At 43.1% G+C, this 19,160-nt stretch overlaps 1 protein-coding gene across 7 annotated transcripts in view; it reads right to left on the bottom strand.

The window, feature by feature from the left end:
* NFX1 (nuclear transcription factor, X-box binding 1) overlaps positions 1-17,327 on the bottom strand; it is a 65,388-nt gene extending 48,061 nt beyond the window's left edge. For 4 of the 7 annotated variants that reach the window (XM_055578812.1, XM_055578813.1, XM_055578814.1 and 1 more), the window contains exons 1-5: positions 17,166-17,327; positions 12,641-13,639; positions 11,737-11,805; positions 2,546-2,704; positions 1,125-1,202 (exon numbers count right to left, since the gene is read on the bottom strand). In XM_055578812.1, coding sequence (XP_055434787.1) covers positions 1,125-1,202; positions 2,546-2,704; positions 11,737-11,805; positions 12,641-13,639; positions 17,166-17,190 — 1,330 coding nt within the window. In that variant the 5' untranslated portion in view covers positions 17,191-17,327. The remainder of the gene's footprint in view (positions 1-1,124; positions 1,203-2,545; positions 2,705-11,736; positions 11,806-12,640; positions 13,640-17,165) is intronic. The other 3 variants (XM_055578816.1, XM_055578817.1, XM_055578818.1) reach the window with 1 other exon arrangement.
* Positions 17,328-19,160: the final 1,833 nt, after the last annotated feature.

The following is a 19,160-nucleotide window of genomic DNA, read 5'->3' as shown; positions in this document are numbered from 1 at the left end:
ATGAAACAGTGGATGAGGATTTAAAGAAAAGAAGATAGTTGAGTTCACAAAGAGGTTGAGTCTAGAAGTTAAAAACTGTTGATGGTCAGTGACCAACTCTTGGTGGAAGCTGGCAGTTAAATAACAAGAAAGGAGAAATGTGAGGAAATTAATTAGAAAAAGGAGAGCAAGCAGAAAAGAAACAGAGCTAGTCATTTCAAGAAGCGAATGGTCAAAAGTAATAAGGGCTGCTGAGTGGCCAAAAAATTTAAGAATTTATAAAATCAGCCCTGAATTTGGTTAGGAAGGGAGTCATCGATGACTTCTGAATACAGTTTCATAGAGGTAATGAGGACAGAAGTAAAAATGAAGTAGTTTAAGGAGGTAGAAAAATGGTTAAGAAATATAATCTGAGAAATCAACAGCCAGATGGTAAGTTCAGTTCAGTTGCTCAGTTGTGTCTGACTCTTTGCGACCCCATGGACTGCAGCACACCAGGCTTCCCTATCCATCAGGTGGTAAAGTCTAGCCATTAAAAGACAGGCAGGAAAGAGAGAGAGAGAAAAGACATGTAGGAAATATGTTAGCAACAGATACAAGCATCTGGATCACAAAAAGCATTTTTCCTAACACATGGAAGAACCAAGCTATTCCAAAACAGGAAGAAGTATTCCATAAAGAGGAAGAGCACAAGGATACAGTTTTAATGCTGGTTTGCAGAAGATCTCTCTTTATTATAAAGGCCAATGACTGATTTCTTGGATTAAATAAAGTACACTTCACACTACTCTTTACTCATGTTATCCAAATCTGGAATTTCAAATTGAGTTACAGTTAGAGGTGAGAAGTAGCCTGTGCCCACTTCTGCCATCTGATTGGCTCTGCTCTAAAGAGAAGACCAAGGTGATCTGGTGGGCATGATGAGAAGGCCTATCTCCAGAACAGTCTGCCAAGAATACAAAGGCCTGTGACTCTAGCTGTGTACACACCACATGCATGTGATCATGTCTTAGACGCTGTGGCTCTGAAGTCTCGTTAGTAACTTCTAAAGCACGCCCAGCACACTGCCTCTCCTGTGCTGGGAAATAAGGCACGATGCACAGAGTGACAGCAACACACACCAGTGTATGTAAAAACAAACTCACCACAGAAACAAGTATAGGTATTAGGAACATGTGCAGAAACATTCTGACATGCGGGGCACCTCCAACCACTCTGGCCATCTGTCAAGAAAAATGAGAGGAAATCAAAATACTTTCCTTACAAAAGCACATGTAATTTAAAACATTTTAAATCTATAGGAAGCCATTAATACCTAAGCAGTGGCAGTAGTTTCCATGTTAAGGATCAGACTTAAAAGAAACAAATTCACAATACTGAATGCTTTGCTTAAATACTGGATTTAGGCTTATATTTATAAGGACTTCAGATACTGTGAATAAAGTAGGTATGCATTTCATCCTACTTTTTAAAATTGAGATCAAATCAGCACATAACATTGTGTGAGTTTAAGGTGCACAGCATGTTGATGTGACACATTTATATATTATAGTATGATTATCACCATAGTCTTAGTTAACATTTCCACCATTTCATAAAATTAACTTTTTATTTTGTGGGAGAATGTTCTATTACTTTTAATATCAAAGTAATCATCTGAACCTTGGTTTGAAAAAAAAGGTAGGATAAAATACTTGAGTACATGCAGGAAAACCCAAATGTTTTCAATTAGAAGTGCCCAAGTTCAGAAAGCATATATTATTAATAATACTTGCATTATCCTGCCAAGAATACTAGAGTGGGTAGCCTATCCCTTCTCCAGGGGATCTTCCTGACCCAGGAATCAAACTGGGATCTCCTGCATTGCAGATGATTCTTTACCAGCTGAGCTACCAGGGAAGCCCCAAAACACTTGAGTACATGCAAGAAAACCCAAATATTTTAAATTAGGAGAGCCAAAGTTCAGAAAGCATATATAATTAATAATATTTGCATTATCCCTAAATATTACTATAATTTCGGGAAAAGCCCACAAAATACTATGGAGAAGATCTGCTAAGCTATAGCAAATTCAAAATCCTAAGAGTAAATTAAATACTGCTTTCTATAAATTTTCTAAAGCAAACAATACAAGAAATCGTTTCTAATGAATAAGCTACAAGGATCTATAGTACAAAACAAGAATCTACAGTACAACACAAGAAATATACTAATATTTCATAGAACTATAAACAGAATATAACCTTTAAAAATTCTGAATAGCTATGCCGTACACCTGAAAGTAACATTGTACATAAACTATACCTCAATTTTTAAAAAGCTGTTCTCTATAGTTGCTATTTGGATAAAACCACCCTTTTCAGTAAAAGTCACTGATTATGTTGTACCTTAAGTATATTTTAACGTGTTATGTTTAGCTGGTTTAAGATTTATAGCTTAATAATGGTCATCCAAAATATGTGATCAAGACAACATACTCTCCCTGCAGATAAAATACTCAAGGAGAATTAAACCTGAACATACCAAATGGATGAGAAAAACTACTCAGAAGACAGAAATGACTGACCTGCTTGAGATGCTGGAGACCTGGCCCATTTCTTTATGCAGTTCAAATGAAACACATGGTAACAGCTTTGACAACTCCACACTGGGGCTGTGACACGAACCAATTCACAGCACACCATGCACTCGTATTTTTCTGTGGTGAGCTGTTCAATCAGAGAGCCTGTTTAAAAAACAAAACAGATAAACTCAAACACAGAAAAACATTCCTTAGTCAACCAAGGATCAGAAAGGCATCTGAGAGAAGAATGCAAACATACAGACTTTAAGGGAGGTCTGGCTCTGAGCAAGGTGGTTGTTCAGAGTGTCAGGCTGGGAAGGGGCAGGGGTATGCTGAGCTGGAGGACTCAGGAAACAGGTCTGGGACTCAGGAAGGGATTCACACATCTGAGGAAACATTCCCCAGAAACTGCCCAGGATCCCACCAGTATGTCCTCCTAACACACGGCTAGAGAGTTCATAGGAGAGACGCATGGCACAATGCCTTGCCCTCTTTGAATTTACCATATCCATGAATTTACGTTAGGGAGGGGCTCATGAAGCTGCAGTGGTTGGGTGCAAGAAAACTAAGCCTAGACAGGTTTCAACAACCCATGGTTGTGAGACGGTTCTAGTAGATACCCTGGAAGTCTTTGGTTTGTTCACTCAACAAAGACAGGCTTGGTGCCTATCACAAGCCCCACGGTAGGGTTACTAGACTGAAGGAGACACGGTCTTTGGTTCCAGAAGCTCAGTATCTATGAGAGAGACCAGGGTCTGATGTCATAAGAATCCTCCCACTTCCAGACTTTTGCCTCGAACACGATTTCAGTGAAATCTTTCTAAACACAGAACACAATGCTGTCAGCTCCGGAGGCAGGACCAGGGCCCTGATGACTGTAGTACTCCCAGGCCCATGCCAGGTGCTCAGGGATATTTCTCAATGAACGACTCAAAGGATAAATGAGTGTCATCCAGTCTGTTTCATAACTTCTCTCCTTGCAAAGTTTTAGGCTTTAGTAAAGTTTCTGAGATAGCGCTTTTCCTCTGGAGAAAGCCGGAATGAAGATATTGCGAGTGACTGATGAAAGGGAAATTGATCTGCTCTAGACACAGATGGATACATTATAAAACTGAATTCTATTATAAAAACCAAGGAATCAGATTCTTTCTTAAAAGTAGGGATACCCTACCTTGCATAGGTTAACATTTCTGAATAACAAAGTTAATTATATTTCCTACCAGTTACCATGCTACATTTGGAAGATTCTGGAGGTAAGAAGAAGCCCATAAGAGAGCGAGATTTAAGTTTGAGACATTTATATATGAAGCTGATTGGGGGCAGAGGAATGGTCAGTGAGACTTACACTTAGGGTGAATTTTATAGAAAATGCCTACTGACCATCCCAGAACAGCTCTGAGTTAGAATTAAAGCACACAGAAAGGTTAAGTATGGAGCATACCTGAGAACACTACAGTTTTTACCCTGAAGACTGGCTTTTTATTTTACTGCTTCTCTTATTCATTAAATTTATTGCTTGTTAAGAAATCACTACTGTGATGCTTCTGAGTCCAGTCACAGTGAAATCTGACCACTAGGATGCACAAACATTGAGTTACGTGGTGACGGTTGTCGACTTTGAATATCCTACATATTCCAGCCTTTCCCATGTCTCTTTCATTCCATGTTCAGTATGTTCACAAATCCTGCTGGTTCTACCTTCAAAACGGATCCAGAATCCAACCTCTGCTGCTAACACTCTGGTCTAAGCCACTATCCACTCACCTGGATTATCACAATGGCCTCCCAACTAGTCTTCCTACTTCTGCCCTTGCCCACTTCAGGCTATTCTCACCACAGCCACCAGAGGGAGCCCATCAAATGAAAAATTAGAAGATACACTCTTCTGTTCAGAACTTGTCAAAGGTTCCTCCATCACGTGCCTCTGGAAGCCAAAATCTTTACAATGCCCTTCACCATCTTCCAGTCCTCACCTGTGACTCCTCTTTCCTCAGGCCACTACTCTGAGACAACACCAGCCTCCTTCCTAGCCCAAAACTGGCAGGTAGATTCCTCCAGGGAGATTTTTACAATTTGTCCTTCCCTCTGCCTAGAGAACACTTTCCCCCGACATTTGCACAACTCAGTTCCTCAGCCCCTTCAGGTGTTTACTCAAACTATGATCTTCTCAACAGGGCAGTCTCTGGCCACACTTTAAAAACTGGAGCCCACTCCCCTAAGCATTCCATATCTCTCTCAGCTTCCTTCATATCACTTAGGTCTAATATCATATATTTTACTTATTTTACCTTATTTCCTAACTCTATACATAGAAGGCACTCAATAATACTTGCTGTATGAATAAAAGTAATAAATGACAGTAAAAGGTTCTAGAAAGACACTAGAAAGGGAGACAGTACAATTCTTTCATCAACATTTCAGTTTTATCAAAATGTATAACATATGTAAAACAAGGCACTAACCAAGAATAGCTCTGTGCCAGTGAACTATCACATTTCAGGTGTAAGACTCTTGTCCAGGCTGGGTGCAGCCCTATCCGGACCGCTGGCTCTTCTTCACTCCTAAACCCTCTCCCACTAGGGCTTCTCCACCATTCCTCAGTCATGACTGTGTCTACTTTATACTTATTCTTTGACAGCAAGTCAGTAAAGAGAGTGACAGCCCAGTGAAGTAATCAGAAGAACAGAGACCTCTCTGTAGAAGTAACTACAAACTTTTCAGATACACCAATAAATTATTAAAGACAAAATACCTAAAACAATCCTAACCTGAAAAATCCAACTGTAAAAAGGCATTTTTTGAGGCAAACAGGGAAATTCAGTCATAGACTGGGTATTAGATGATTTCAAGGAATTATCACTAACTTTGTTAAGCACAATAATGGCACTTTGATTATGTAAGAAAATGGCCATATTATTAAAACAGATGTAACCTAAAATACACGAAGGTGAAATAATTTGATATCTGGAATTTAATTTAAAATATATCAGAAAAAAGGGGGGAGACTGTTTAAATATTAATGCATACCTATTTATGGCATATATACATTAATTTAAAGTTTACCAAAATTTCTTAATGAGTGGGAAATACTACATTATAATAAGCAAAAAAGGATAAAACTTATGTTATATGATTTCAACTATGTAAAACTGAGCACTGAAAAATTCTTTAAGGAAACAGATTAAAAGGTCAGAGCTGATGACATCTGGATGGTGGAAAGAAAGGTAGAATTACTTACCTATCAACTTTAGTAAGCCACCTTATTTAAAGCTGCTGTTTTTAAAAAGCTGATACAATGTAAGCATGATCAATGTGTTTATGATGGTCTTGCTGAGTCTGAAGCATATGTCAGAAATCACATTTATCTGTGTCAGTCTAAGGCTTGTGGCAGAGTTTAGGGGCTGCAGGTAAAGGTTTTTAAGTCAGTACAGCACAGAGGTGGGCTTCCCAGGTGGCTCAGTGATAAAGAATCTGCGTGCTAATGTAGGAGACGTGGGTTCGATTGCTGGGTCGGGAAGATTCCCTGGGAATCTCCCCAGAAGAGCTTCAGGCGGAGAACTTGGTGGAGCAGATGTAAAAAGGTTGATGAAGGGAAATAAGGAGATCTCAGAATGAAAGAAAAGGAAGAACAGGCACAGATGTCTCTGAAGTTGCAAAAAGTTGAGAAAAGTATGCCCTTTCTTAAGTGATGACCTCCCCTTCCTCAGCGAAGTAAAAGAGGTAAGGAGGTCCGCTGAGGTTGGGAGATCAGTGAACGTCAGGAAGGTCTGAGTAAGTGTGGGAAGGGTTTGTAGTAGTCTTAAATGAAAACGGGAAGGACAGCTGCCCAAGGGCACTTAAGGGGAAGTGGGCAATGAAAGCCAAGTGAGCTGGATGGAGTAAGTGAGCGTACATGCGTGCTCCTTCACTTCACGGGTGTCTGACTCTTTGCAACCAAATGGACTGTAGCCCACAAGGCTCCTCTGTCTATGGGATTCTCGAGGCAAGAGTACTGCAGTGGGTTGCTGTGCCCTCCTACAGGGGATCTTCCCGACCCAGGGATGGAACCCACATCTCCTGTGGCTGCCACACTGCAGATGAATTCTTTACCACCAAGCCACCAGGGGAAGCCCAAGCTGGAGACCACTATTTAAAAATATTCACTGAGAACCAACGATGTATTGGGGTGGCCAAAAAGTTTGTTTGGGTTTTTCTGTAACATCTTATGAAAAACCCAAATGAACTTTTTGGCCAACCCAATACTAGACACTAAGGATATACAGTGAACAAAACAGAAAAGAATCTTCTCCCCTTATGAAGTTTACCATCTTGTGGTGGAAGGTAGCCAATAAACAAATAAATATTGAAAATAAGCAGTATCATCAAACAGTGACAAGTGCTATGGAGAAAAATAAGCCAGGCAAAGAGATTAGTGAGAGGCAGGTGGGGGCAGTATTAAGAGTTTGAAATAAAGGTTTCACTCAGAGGGTGAATGAACACCAAGTCTGTACTGTTACACGATTTCCTGGAATAATGTTCTGTCATCCAAACAGGGTAGAAAAGCTGGATGCAGTAACCATCCAGGGTTGGGATTTCTCAAAATGTCTTGGCAGAAGGGTTAGCACTTCAAATGGCATACAGTAAGGTCCAGCCTGAAGAAGGAGAGGAAACTGGCAGAACTGGTAGTGGGTGGAAGAGACTGGGAGAGCCAAAAGCACACGAGGCTGCGGTCAGAAGGCAGCACACAGGACTTTGGGATTGCAGAGACAGGGCATCCCCAGGGTCACTTCCCTGGTAGTGGATGTGGAGGAGGAACGGATGTGCAGGTCACTTCAGCTGACAAGATCAGAAAACCCACATGACCACTGAAGTCACCCAGAACAAACAGCAGGATTTATGGTAAATCAGTAGTTCTCAAACTCGAAAGTGTATGAGAATCACCTGGAGGCTTCTCAAAAGAAGAGATTATTGGGCCCCACACCCACAATTTCTGTTTACTAAGTCTGAGGTCTAAAAATGTGCATTTCTAACAAGTTCCCAGGTGTTGCTGATGGCTGCTGATCTGGACTATACCTTGAAAACCACTAGGGCAGAGAAAAGATAGAGGCTGGATGCATTAATAAATGAGGGTTGGGAGGTTTGGAGGCTAATAGATGACAAAGATGAGACATGGAAGGTGATGGAGAGAAAAGGTTCTGTAGCATTAGCTTCAAATGATACAAAGGTAGAACAAAAATAGTGTAGAAATGACCCTGGGGAAGGAGTGTGCTCTTCCCGTCTTCCAGAAACTAAGGTGAGTGGGATAAGTGAAAAGAGCAGGCTCTAAAGTTGTAAAGAAAGGGGTCACCCGAGAGGAGGCCACGGGTCATTTAAGAGAGGGCACAGCTGAAACAATTTAAGGACGCAGGGGATTTTGTTACCGCAATGAGGGATCCAGACAGCTGGGAGGACCAGGCAGTGCTGGGCTCTCTCAGCAGAGTGAGAGTGAACAAAGGCGGCTCTCAAAGAGCCGTGGAGGCATATCTGGGGTGAGCCTCTCTTTCCATCCCAATCAAGCTTTCATCTCTACTACTCCACTAAAACTGCTCTTAGCAAGACCAACAACCTTCAGATTGCCAAATACAACGGTCAGTATGCAGTCTTCCTTCTGTGCTGACCAACAGCATTTGGCACAACTGATCACTCCCTCCTCTTTGAGTTTATTTGGTGTTTAGAACGTTTCACTCCTAGTTCAGTTTACTCTTTTACAACTTCCTTTACTGGATGCTCATTTTACAGCCAGGATGAAGTAGGCTGCATCCTCACTCTTTTTCTAACTGCACTCACACCTTAGGGGACCTCCTCTAGTCCATTAAATACCAACTGTACTGACAATGCCCAAATTTAAGTCTCTAGTCCATATCTCTTCCCTGAATTTTATATCCAACTCTCTAACAGATCTATTGTCCAGTAGACAATTTAATTCTAACAAATTTAACCAAATTCTTTATCTTTCCTGAACAAGGAGACAAAAGATACACAAAAACACCTTTTCCAACAAGAAATTGTCATAAATTGGAGGAGGCAAAGGACACATCCTGATTAAGTGCAATGTGGTATCCTGGATTGGATCCTGGAGCAGAAAAAGGATATTAAAGGAAAAACTGGTGAATCCAAATAAAGTCTGGGGGAATCCCTGGCAGTCCAGTGGTTAGGACTCTGTGCCTTCACTGCCCAAGGGTTGGGTCCAATCCCTGGTCGGAGAACTAAGCTCCTGCAAGCCTTGCAAAGAAAAAAAAACAACCCACAAAGTGTGAAGTTTAGTTAACACCATGGTACTAGTGTTAATTTCTTAGTTTCGACAAAGATGCTAACATTAGAGGAAGCTAGGTGAAGAATATATGGGAATTCTCTCTACTACCTTTGCAATTTTTCTATAGGTCTATAATTATTCCAAACTAAAAACTTTAAAAACAAACACCGCTTTCTCTCCCCAAGCGTTACCACCGCAGTGAGTGGTATCTCGCCTTCTGTGCTGCTCATACACAACATCCTGGACTCCTCTCGTTTTTCTCCATCCAACAACCAATCTATCTGTAAATCCTGTCCACTTCATCTTCCAAACACACCCAGAAACTAAGCAATTCTTACCTCTTCTACCACTATTACCTTAATTCACGTCTCCATCAAGTACCTGAATTGCTGCAAAAGCCTCGTAACTCGCCCGTTTGCATTCTTAGAGCCTACTCCCTATACAGCAGGCTGGGTGATCATTTTAGATCATCTCTTCCCCACAAAGCCTCCCAGCCTCCTAGCTGCTTCTCATCTTCTGACTCAGAACTAAATCTAAGAGCCTCACACAACCCTGCCTCTGCAGTTTCTCTGACCTCCTCTCCTACCCACCTCTTCACTGCTCACAACGCTGTCCCTCCCACCCCAATCTACACTTGCTTCTCTCTCTGCTTGAAATGTTCTTCTCCAGAAAGCCATGTGGCGCACTTCTGCACTTCCTTCCGGTCTCTGTTCAAATGCCTCCTCATCAAAGAGACCGACCTATGTAAACTGGCACCCCTGTTACTCTGTCCTCTTAATCTGCCTTGTATTTTAGTTCTTATCATCACCTGACTGACTGAATATTTAAGTGCTTTCTGCCTGTCTTCCCTGCCAGGAATGTAAATGCCATTAGGGCTGTATTCCTAGTACCTAGAACAGTGCTTAGCACAAAGCATTTACTCAATAAAAATGAATAAAGAGGTCTCAAGAAAATGACGGTATGTGACGCCACGAGAGATTCATTGGGCAGAACTGAGATGGCCTCCAAGACTCCCAGCCCTCGTGTGCATGCCCTGGATAATCTCCCCTTGAGTACGGGAGGAACTGATCTAATCAACTGAGTGCTTTTTAAAGAGTCTAGTGATCAAAGACAGAAATCATGTAAAGAATCTGGAGCAGATGGCTTCCTGCAGGCCCTGAAGAAATAAACCACCATGTTGTGAAAAGAACCACGTGGTAAGGAACTGCAGGTCGACCCTCAGAGCTCAGAGTGACCCCCAGCCAGCAGCCAGCAAGAAAATGGGGACCTTGGGACTTCCCTGGCAGTCCAGCGTTAAGGCTCTGTACTTCCACTGAAGGGGGCACAGGTTTGATCCCAGGTTAGGGAACTAAGATCCTGCATGCCATGTGGTGCTGCCAAAAAAAAAAAAGAAATGGGGACCTCAATCCTGCACCCATGAAGAACTAAATCCTACCAGGACTTCCCTTGTGGTCCAGGGGCTAAGATACCACACTCCCAATGCAGGGGTCTGGGGTTTGATCCCTGTTTAGGGAACTAGATCCCATGTGCTGCAACTGAGACATGAGGCAGTCAAATAAATAAATAAAAATATATTAAAAAAAAAAGAACTAAATCTTATCAACAACCAGTGAGCATCAAAGAAGACCCCATCCCTCAGGTAACACTGTCCCTAGCCAAATTGCAGTCCTCTAAGACCCTGAGTAGAAACTCAGCTAACCGTATCCAGACTTCTGACCCATGGAAACTGTGACACAGTAAAGTTGTGTTACCTTGGGCCATTACATTTGTGGCAATTCGTTATGAAGCAATAGGAAACTATTAACCAGCCTTGAGAATTCAAAAACAAATCTGGTATAATACTGCCTTGGTTCATACTCGAAGTCCCAAGGAGTGCCTGGTGAAGCAGACAAGAACTAGATCACTAGGCTTGTGTAAAAACAGGCCTGGGCAGGTAGCAGCTTCGTGTGTTAGGCTGTATGTTACATTAAACTGGAGGGAGACCAGGATGGTCCATGAGGAAGAGCTGGAGGAATGAACCTACTGATCCTGGATAAAATATATACTCAGGGCAAATGAGAAGTATCTTCAATACTGCAAAGAGCTGACTTGCCATGAGTGGGAGGGAAGCGGAGAGGAGACAGACTAGTTGCTGTGTAGCTCCAGAGGACAGAACCTGAACGAGGGGATAGGAAGCATTTACCAGAAAGAAGTTTTCAGTTTAATGTAAAGAAGAACTTTCTAACAGTCAGAGCTGAGCAACTACTGTGTTCTAAGACCTGTGTTAAGCAAGAGAGATATACAAATGAAAGGAAAGGTACATTCTTTGCCTTCAAGGAACATGTCAACTGGTGGAGGGCACTGACACGTGAACAAATGATGGTTTCCAGTGGTGAAGCTAAGTGCTATAAGAGAAGCATGTATGTGGACGGGGAAGACATGTTACAGGGCGAGCAAAGATCAGTGCTATCTGTGGGGGTGAGAAAAGGTTTTCTGGACATGTGATTAAACTATAGCTTTTGAAAATGAGTATGGGGCGCCCCTGATGGCTCAGTGGTAAAGAATCCACCTGTCAATGCAGCAGACGTGGGTTCAATCCCTGGTCTGGGAAGATATCACATGCCCTGGAGCAACTAAGCCCAGGTGCCGCAACTGTTGAGCCTGTGCTCTAGAGCTCAGAAGCTGCGATTAGTGAAGCCCGCACACCTTAGGGCTTGTGCTCTGCAACAAGAGAAGCCACCGCAATGAGAAGCCCGAGCACTGCGACCAGACGGTAGCCCCAGCTCTCCACAACTAGAGAAAAGCCTGAGCAGCAACAAAGACCCAGTACAGCCATAAATAAATACAGCAACAATGAGTAAGAATTCACCAGTGAGTTGAGTAGTTAGTAGCTAGTGTAGACAGAAGGGACCACGTATGTGACCATGTGGAAAGACGACAGTACCAGAGTCCAGGGAGTAAATGTGGTGGGGGCTGAAGCAGCAGCAGATGAGGCTGTTGTGTAAGGCAGAATCTGTAGGTGATGAGAAAAAGTGAACAGAATCAAGCAGGGGAGTGACACAGGTCCATAAGTGTTTTAGAAATATCACTTTTGGGGGGGTACTGTGTAGCATGGCATCCAGGATCTTAGTTCCCTAACCAGGGAGCAAACCCATGCCCCCTGCAGTGGAAACTCAAAGTCTTAACCACTGGACCAACAGGGAAGTCCCAGAAATACCACTTTCTGATGCTAATGTAAGAAGTGAACTAAAAGAGAGAAACTGGAGATGGCAAGATTAGTCAGGAACTGTTGCAACCAAGGAGACAAGAGATGATGCAGAGGCTGGAACTAGAAGTAGTAGAGATGTTACCATCCCTACTTGTGTTTTTTGACAATTCAAAAAAATCTTGTAGCCAAACATCTATATCACCCGTATCTGTGCTTTTTAAAACCCTTACTAATGTCCTTATTTGTTAAGAAAAACTTTCCTTATTTGTATTTGCTTATAATATATAATGGAGAAAGAAATGGTAATCCACTCCAGTATTCTTGCCTGGGTGATCCCATGGACAGCGGCGCCTGGCAGGCTACAATCCATGGGGTCACAAAGAGTTGGACACAATGGAGTAACTAACACTTTCACTTTTATGATATATAAAAACTAAGTCAGTGGACATCTCCTGGGAAGAGGAGCAGGTGGCGGCAGGACCCAAGGAGATGATGAACAAGAACAGAAAGACTTTCTACTGGTACCTTTTTATATTTTCTGATTTCTAAATTGTGTGAGTGTATTACCAATTCAGAAATTAAAATTTAAAAAAAAAAAAAGGAAGAAAGAAAATATTTCCAACCATTTAGGTAGGCTTACCTGTGTGCGTTTCCACATTCTTTAGCATGTGGTTCTGTTTGCCTCGGGGAAAAGATGCTACCTGAGGATCCTGCCTCCTTATAGCACATTTCTCTGGGTCAGCCCTTCTAGAAGACCTGCTGACGACTGCCAAGTTCCCACTGTCACAGGCGGATTTTGCTGGCCTTTCATTAAGATCATCCTTTGGAATGGAGGCCATGTTGTCTCTGGACCCTGCGTTTGTATGCCGTTGGCCCTCCTGTTTTGGTGGATTCCTGCCTGGCCGTGGCCTTGCTCCCTCCACTTCCCAGGGAGACCTTTTCTGTGGGTGTCTTCTCTGCTCGCCGCGTCTGGCCCCATCCGCTACCACTTTTCTAGAGGAAGCATCTGAAGAGTCAGGGTGGATAACCCCTGCTGGTTTGGTGTTTTCAGGTCCTGCCTCCTCAGGTTTGGGAGTCATTCTGTGACCCCACTCACTTTTGAGTTTCCCCTTGACTTTTGGTCCTCTCCCATAGCTGTATATAAATTGGGTTGCTTTCTTGGGTTTTGCTCCCCTTGGATCTGCACCGACAATTTCCTTCTCACTCTCGGAAGGACTGTGCTCTCTGAGGTTTGTCCCACTCTCTGACTTGGCCACGTTTTCTAGGCCAGGTGCATCTGAGGTCTGGTCAATGAGGCCCTGTGCTCTCTTGACTCTGATATGCTGCTTTTCACTCCTCAATTTCTGCCAAGGTTGATTCTGAAGGCCATGGTTCTTGAGAGATTTGGTAGTAACAGAGGACTGGAAAGAAGTCTGCTGACTCTTAGGTTTGCTTCCTGAAGGATGAAAACTGTGCTGATGAACAGCAGAGATGTCATCATAAGAGATTTGCCTGGAAAGGTGACACGGAGGTGGTGAACTGTAATTTCTTCTACCAATTCTATTAGAATCTAGTCTCCTTTGACTCCCACAGTACAGACCAGAATTTTTTCTCTCCTGAGGAATGAACTCAGCAGCATCCGTATTGAACTTAAAAGCACCTAAGACATAAGAAATAGACACGTAAGTAAAGAAATTAATTGGTCATTCATGAAGCCCCAAAGACTGTACGCCAGACCTAAGAGTTATCTTCCTAAGGACTTTGTATAAAATAGTCTCCGCATAAGGCCTGTTTTCTGTGAAGGTGGTGGGTTCAAGTTGCTTGTGGAAGACTGATTGGCAGCCTTACCAACAGCCACTGCTGAACTGCTAAGTAAAACCGTTCACCTGGGCTATCAGGCATTAGTTATAAATGTGTTTATTTCTATTGAGAAATGTAAGGTCAGCGAACAGTTCAGGGATGAGACATCAATCAGCAGGTTCCATGTGGTCTTTCAAAACTCTAAGGTAGCATTGTGTAATATTAAGCTAACAGGCTTTGGAGTCAGCCCAAATCAGTTTAAAGCCTGACCCTCCAGTTTATAGTATTAGCTCAGGAAAATCATTTGATTGCTTTTAGCCTGAGTTTCCACATACATGACAAAAGCTGATAATACTATTTCAAAGGGTCATTGTGGAATTTAAGTGAAGACTTCACATAGATGTACTTAGCAGGAAGAATACATCCCACCTCATCCCCCCTGGAATGTGTTTTAGGTTTTCCATACATAACCTCTGTTAATATGGTCAGAGTCCCAGAGTCTCAAAAATTAGGCCTATGCCCCTTCAACCTACTCATCCATCCCCCACCTCCACCAGCCACATGCTTCTTTGTAGTCAACTTTGTCCCTGAAGTCCAAAGATGAAACAATTCGCCTAAGGATACAAAACCAGATAGTAGCAAAGTCAGACTATGCGCAGTGTATAGAATATTCTCTGAATCAGCAGGGCCTGGGAGATGGATTTAAGTCCCTGTCCATCACTTGTGTCTTTATGCAAGTTATTTAATCCCAGTAATGGAATAGTAAGAATCCCTACATCAAAGAGTTGCTATGAAGATTAAAGCAAGGTTAGTAACAAGTATAAAGTGGTTAAAATAGTGCTTTATTGTTGCCGTTAAGATTACAGACTATCTGAAACAGACCTGACCGCAAAAGGCTGCAGTGCACAGCCTGCGAGTTTCAGGTTTAATAATAAGCCCTAACATTTATTAGGTACTTAACACATACCAGGCACTATTCTAAGCACTCTGCATACGTTAATTCATTTAATCCTTACATCCCTGATGAGAAAACTGAGACTCGGTAAACAGTAACTTCCCCAAGGCCACAGGGGTATTCCAGAGCAGATTCAGGATTCAGGCCATGTGACCCTAGAGACCATGCTCTTAAATTACACTCCATTGACAGAAGTTGGGTAGCAGGTACCATAGAAACATATACTTAAGAACTGAGCGAGATCATAAAGGTAACCTCTCACTCAATCCAGGATTTGCCCTGAAAGCTTTCACACAGGCAGGATTCTGAGGATGGGGTTGGAGAGCCTTACAAAATGGCAAGAGGATTAGACAAATTCAGAAGGTGGCAGAGAAGGTGTTCCAGATACATAAGAGGGGAAATGGGTAAATTAACTTAAGGGGGAAATGGGTAAATTAGACCAAGTAGGTATTGTGTAGTTTTCTCCTGCTCTAAGAAGCAAGGTTTTAAGAGGGCCAGAAAAAAGGTCAATAAAGTAGTCCAGAATAGCCAGGTTAAAGGATACAAAGGGTGTTTCATGTTAACCAGCAAAGAGTTGACTCAACTTGAGAATCTAGACAGAGCAGCATCTATTCATATAAAGTATGTGTTCCACCAAATGTAAAGTGGTGGACAAAGCCCTCAGATCATTCAGGGATCTGAGGAAGGGGAAAGGGGCACAGGAAACTGGACACAAAAATCAGAGACACCTTTATTTTTTCCACTATTTTGAGCAGCTGAAGTTACTAAATAGGATATCTTATCCCCAAGGCTTGGCTATAGTGCAAGTGGTACTAGAGATCCAAGATAACACCATGGTGGGTGACCTACAGGTGGGTGGAGCAGAGTAAGGGGAAATCCAACTGCAGATTATATAAAGTCCAGAGACAAAATTGGCACTGGAGAGTCTATCCATGGGTAGAAAGATACCCCTTGGTGTTTCAGGAAAACAGCAGGTAAGAGAATTACACTGGAGTGAGGATGGAGGTGTGGGCTAGAGATAATGCTGAAATAAGAACATGCAATAGGAACTAAGGCCAAAGCGAACTAAGGCAGAGGAGACAAAGTGGGGAGGTCTTTGGATTACAGGACTTTGCCTCAATAGATGAGACAGAGGTTGTAACCTGGAGAGCAACACCAGAGGCCAAAAATAAGATTCACAACTAGCCCCACTCATTCATTTCTGCTTCAAACACTGAATGGTGCAAAAATGGGCCAGATGTGAGCCTAAGGATAGGAAGACCAAGGGATCCAATTTAGGGGATCTGGGAAAAGAGTGAGTGGGAGAAATACGAAACACCAGGCTAAATGTGGTCCCCACCCTCCAAGATGAATTAATACCTAAATCAGGACTAGGGTAAACAAACAAAAAATGGACTAGGGTATGCAGTGTGTTAGCCAACGTTTTTGACCAAGATCCATAGTAACAAATATATTTTACCTGCCACCAAGTACACAAATACATATATAGGTTTCTTGGTGCCCCAACAGCTGGTAGATAGCAGAACTAAGACTCAAATTAATGACTGTTCACGAACCTCATGCTGCAAATTGCTGCCCTGTTTTTCAGAAAGAGTGGATCATAAAATCAAATTATGTAGTGGGTTGTGACAAGAATTTTTTCAAACGAAATATGTAGTATAGAGTGTATTGGAGATAAGGAAAACCACTGCTTCCTGAAATTTTTGGTTCGTTTTTATATTTGTGTGCGCTGAGATCACTATGTAAAATGCTCCTTTTCCGTCACTGTCCAAAGAGTTGGGAAAACAAAGATCCAAGGTACCCTGAAGTAACTGGAAATCGTGTTACATTAACAGCCATATGAGGCTGTCTCTACACATAGAGACAACGCTGGGAGGTGAAGTAAGCTAACAATTGTGTAACACGTACAGTAGCGGCGGGAACCTTCAGAGTAATTGACTTATTTACTCCCAAATCACAGATGAAGAAAACGAGACTTCACATTGCGAGCTCATGGCAAGCTAAGACTGGAAACCACGAGTGTTCGGCTCGCGCCCGCGCTGCTGCCCCAGGACGCACGAATACATATCAAGCGCAGCGAGCAATCCCGTCGCGCGTCGAGAGCTAGCCACCGTCACGGGCCGACGCCCGCCTGTGGGATATCACTGCCCCAGGAAGGCCGGGAAGAGCCCTGGAGAAGGCGGGACACCCGCATCGACTCAGAGGGACAAACCGACTCTCCTTGGAAACCCAGCTGCCGGGCTTCATCACCAGCCAAGGATGGTTAAGACCGCGGACGCACGACGCGCGTGGCTTGGCCCTTCCGAGCCACTATCCCCAACCCCTGTACGTGCCACTCTCGCGATACGAATGGCCGGTGCCCTAGGACTCGTAACTGACTCAATTTCCGTTCCCCGAAAGGGGCCCAGTCCTGCGAGGGCCACTACAGTACCTGAGACAGGAGGCGCCTCCGCCATCCCGTGCCGCAACACCTAAAGCGAGCCCTGCAGCCCAGCGAGCGCTGTCACCCGGTCATGTGCTCTGGACTTCCGGCGCCGCGAGAAAATTCGCTTCTGCGCGCGCGGTAGACGGCCACGGAGTTTGCGCGGCCTGAGTCAACTGTGCGGAGCGTCGGTGACGTCAAACAGACGCGCCCGGCGCCGGCAGAAGCAGGGTACTAGTAGCTGTAGGTAGCCAAGATCCTGGGAGGGTAAGCATGCCCGGTCTTGCGCAATCAATAGTTGTTTTCCTTTTGAGAGTCACTGTTCTCTACTGCTACCGTGTCCTTTAACCCTCCCACCCAACCAGCCTCGCCTGATTTTCTGGAGTCAAGTCAGACCGCACCTATTTACTAGCGTGGATCAGATTTAGGATTAAAACAAAGACGAAGTAGTCAAAAGGCAGAAAGGGGAAAAAATGTCTGCAAAACAAACGATAAAAGGCTCTTACAAATCAGTTTAGAAACAAAAACCCATTTATTAGAAATGATAAAGGACTTGAAAGGGCAGATGACAATACTAAAGTAGATACAGAGGGACTCAGTGTGAGAGGGGGTAGGTTTGGGGGTACTGATCATTTTTTAAGTACAAAATGTTTTGAGTGTGTGGAATTTTTTCATTTGTGTGTTTTGCTGTTGCTCTACTGAAGAGAACACAGTACTTAAGTGTTAAGCATCTGCATTTGTAAAGTAATTCACTGCTCCAGACTTCCCCAAGAACACAAAATAAGAGTCATTCATTCACAGTCTAATGCATACTTTTAGGCATTGCTTTAACTGCTGGAGGTTAATGTGAAAAAGACAAACAAGGTCCCTACCTTCAATGAAGTGCATTGACTAGTAGGAAGGTTAAAACTAAGTAATGTGGGACTTCCCTGGTGGTTCAGTGGTTAAGTATCCACCTGCCAACACAGGGGACATGGGTTTGATCCCTGGTCTAGGAAGATCCCACATGCTTCTGGGCTACTAAGCTGATGCACCACAACTACTGAACCAGAGTTCTGCACCCACTGAAGCTGGTGTGCCCTAGTCGCCTGTGCTCTGCAACTAGAGAAGCCACTGCAATGAGAAGCCCAAGCAAATGAAGAGAGCAGCCCCACCCTCCCCCAAACAGAAAGCCCAGGTGTAGCAATGGAAGGTGCAGAAAGGAAAGACGGCCCTGTGGCCAAAAATAACTATAAAAATTATTTTAAAACTAAGTTAATTTACAAACTGGTGATTTGGGTTGTCAAAGAAATAAGCAGGGTAACAGTGACTTACTAGGATCCGCTCCAGAAAAGGTGGCCAGCCTTCTTTGAGTAGAAGGATAGATGAGAATGATCAACTATGTGAAGATTCAGAGGGAATAGCAGAAGGAAGCAGGTGCAGAAGCTATGGAGGAAGGAAAGGGCTCGAAGTGTTAAAGTTATTGAAATATTTGCTGGAGAGCAATGAGCAAGGAGAGTGGCACAATATGAAACTGGAGCAAGGTAATTAGATCACATGATAATGGATTTTATTCCAAGAGCAACAGGAAGTTAAAAGGTTCTAAGCAAAGAAGTGGTACTGTTAACAAACTGAACACAGGTCTGCTCATGCAATGCAAAGCAAAGTCGGTCCACTGACACCAGGCTTTGGTGAAGTACAGTGCTTACTTCAGGGCGCCAAGCAAGAGTGTGAGAGACAAGCCTTAGATCCACTTCAACTTGGTCTTTGAGTTAGTTTTTGTTTTTTAAAGGGAAAGATAAAAGAGGCTAGAATTAATCATCATCTTGTGACATTTCCTAATAATAATTTCCAGAGTCAAGACATTTCTGGTTTACAAGTGTCTGGCTTGGTGGTCCATGGCTTGGGGAGCTAAGCTTGTCCTGAGTTTGTATTTAATGAAATATAATAGCAATTTTAGTACGTTAACAATGTTATTGACAACAGCAATTTTAGTCCTCTGATTCTGGTTGATTAGTGTTCAGT

This window comes from Bubalus kerabau, chromosome 4 (genome assembly GCF_029407905.1).
Source record: "Bubalus kerabau isolate K-KA32 ecotype Philippines breed swamp buffalo chromosome 4, PCC_UOA_SB_1v2, whole genome shotgun sequence".
In the NCBI taxonomy this organism is placed as follows: Eukaryota; Metazoa; Chordata; class Mammalia; order Artiodactyla; family Bovidae; genus Bubalus; species Bubalus kerabau.
The sequence above is the reverse complement of the archived record's forward strand: the minus strand, read 5'-3'. Positions and strand labels throughout refer to the sequence as shown.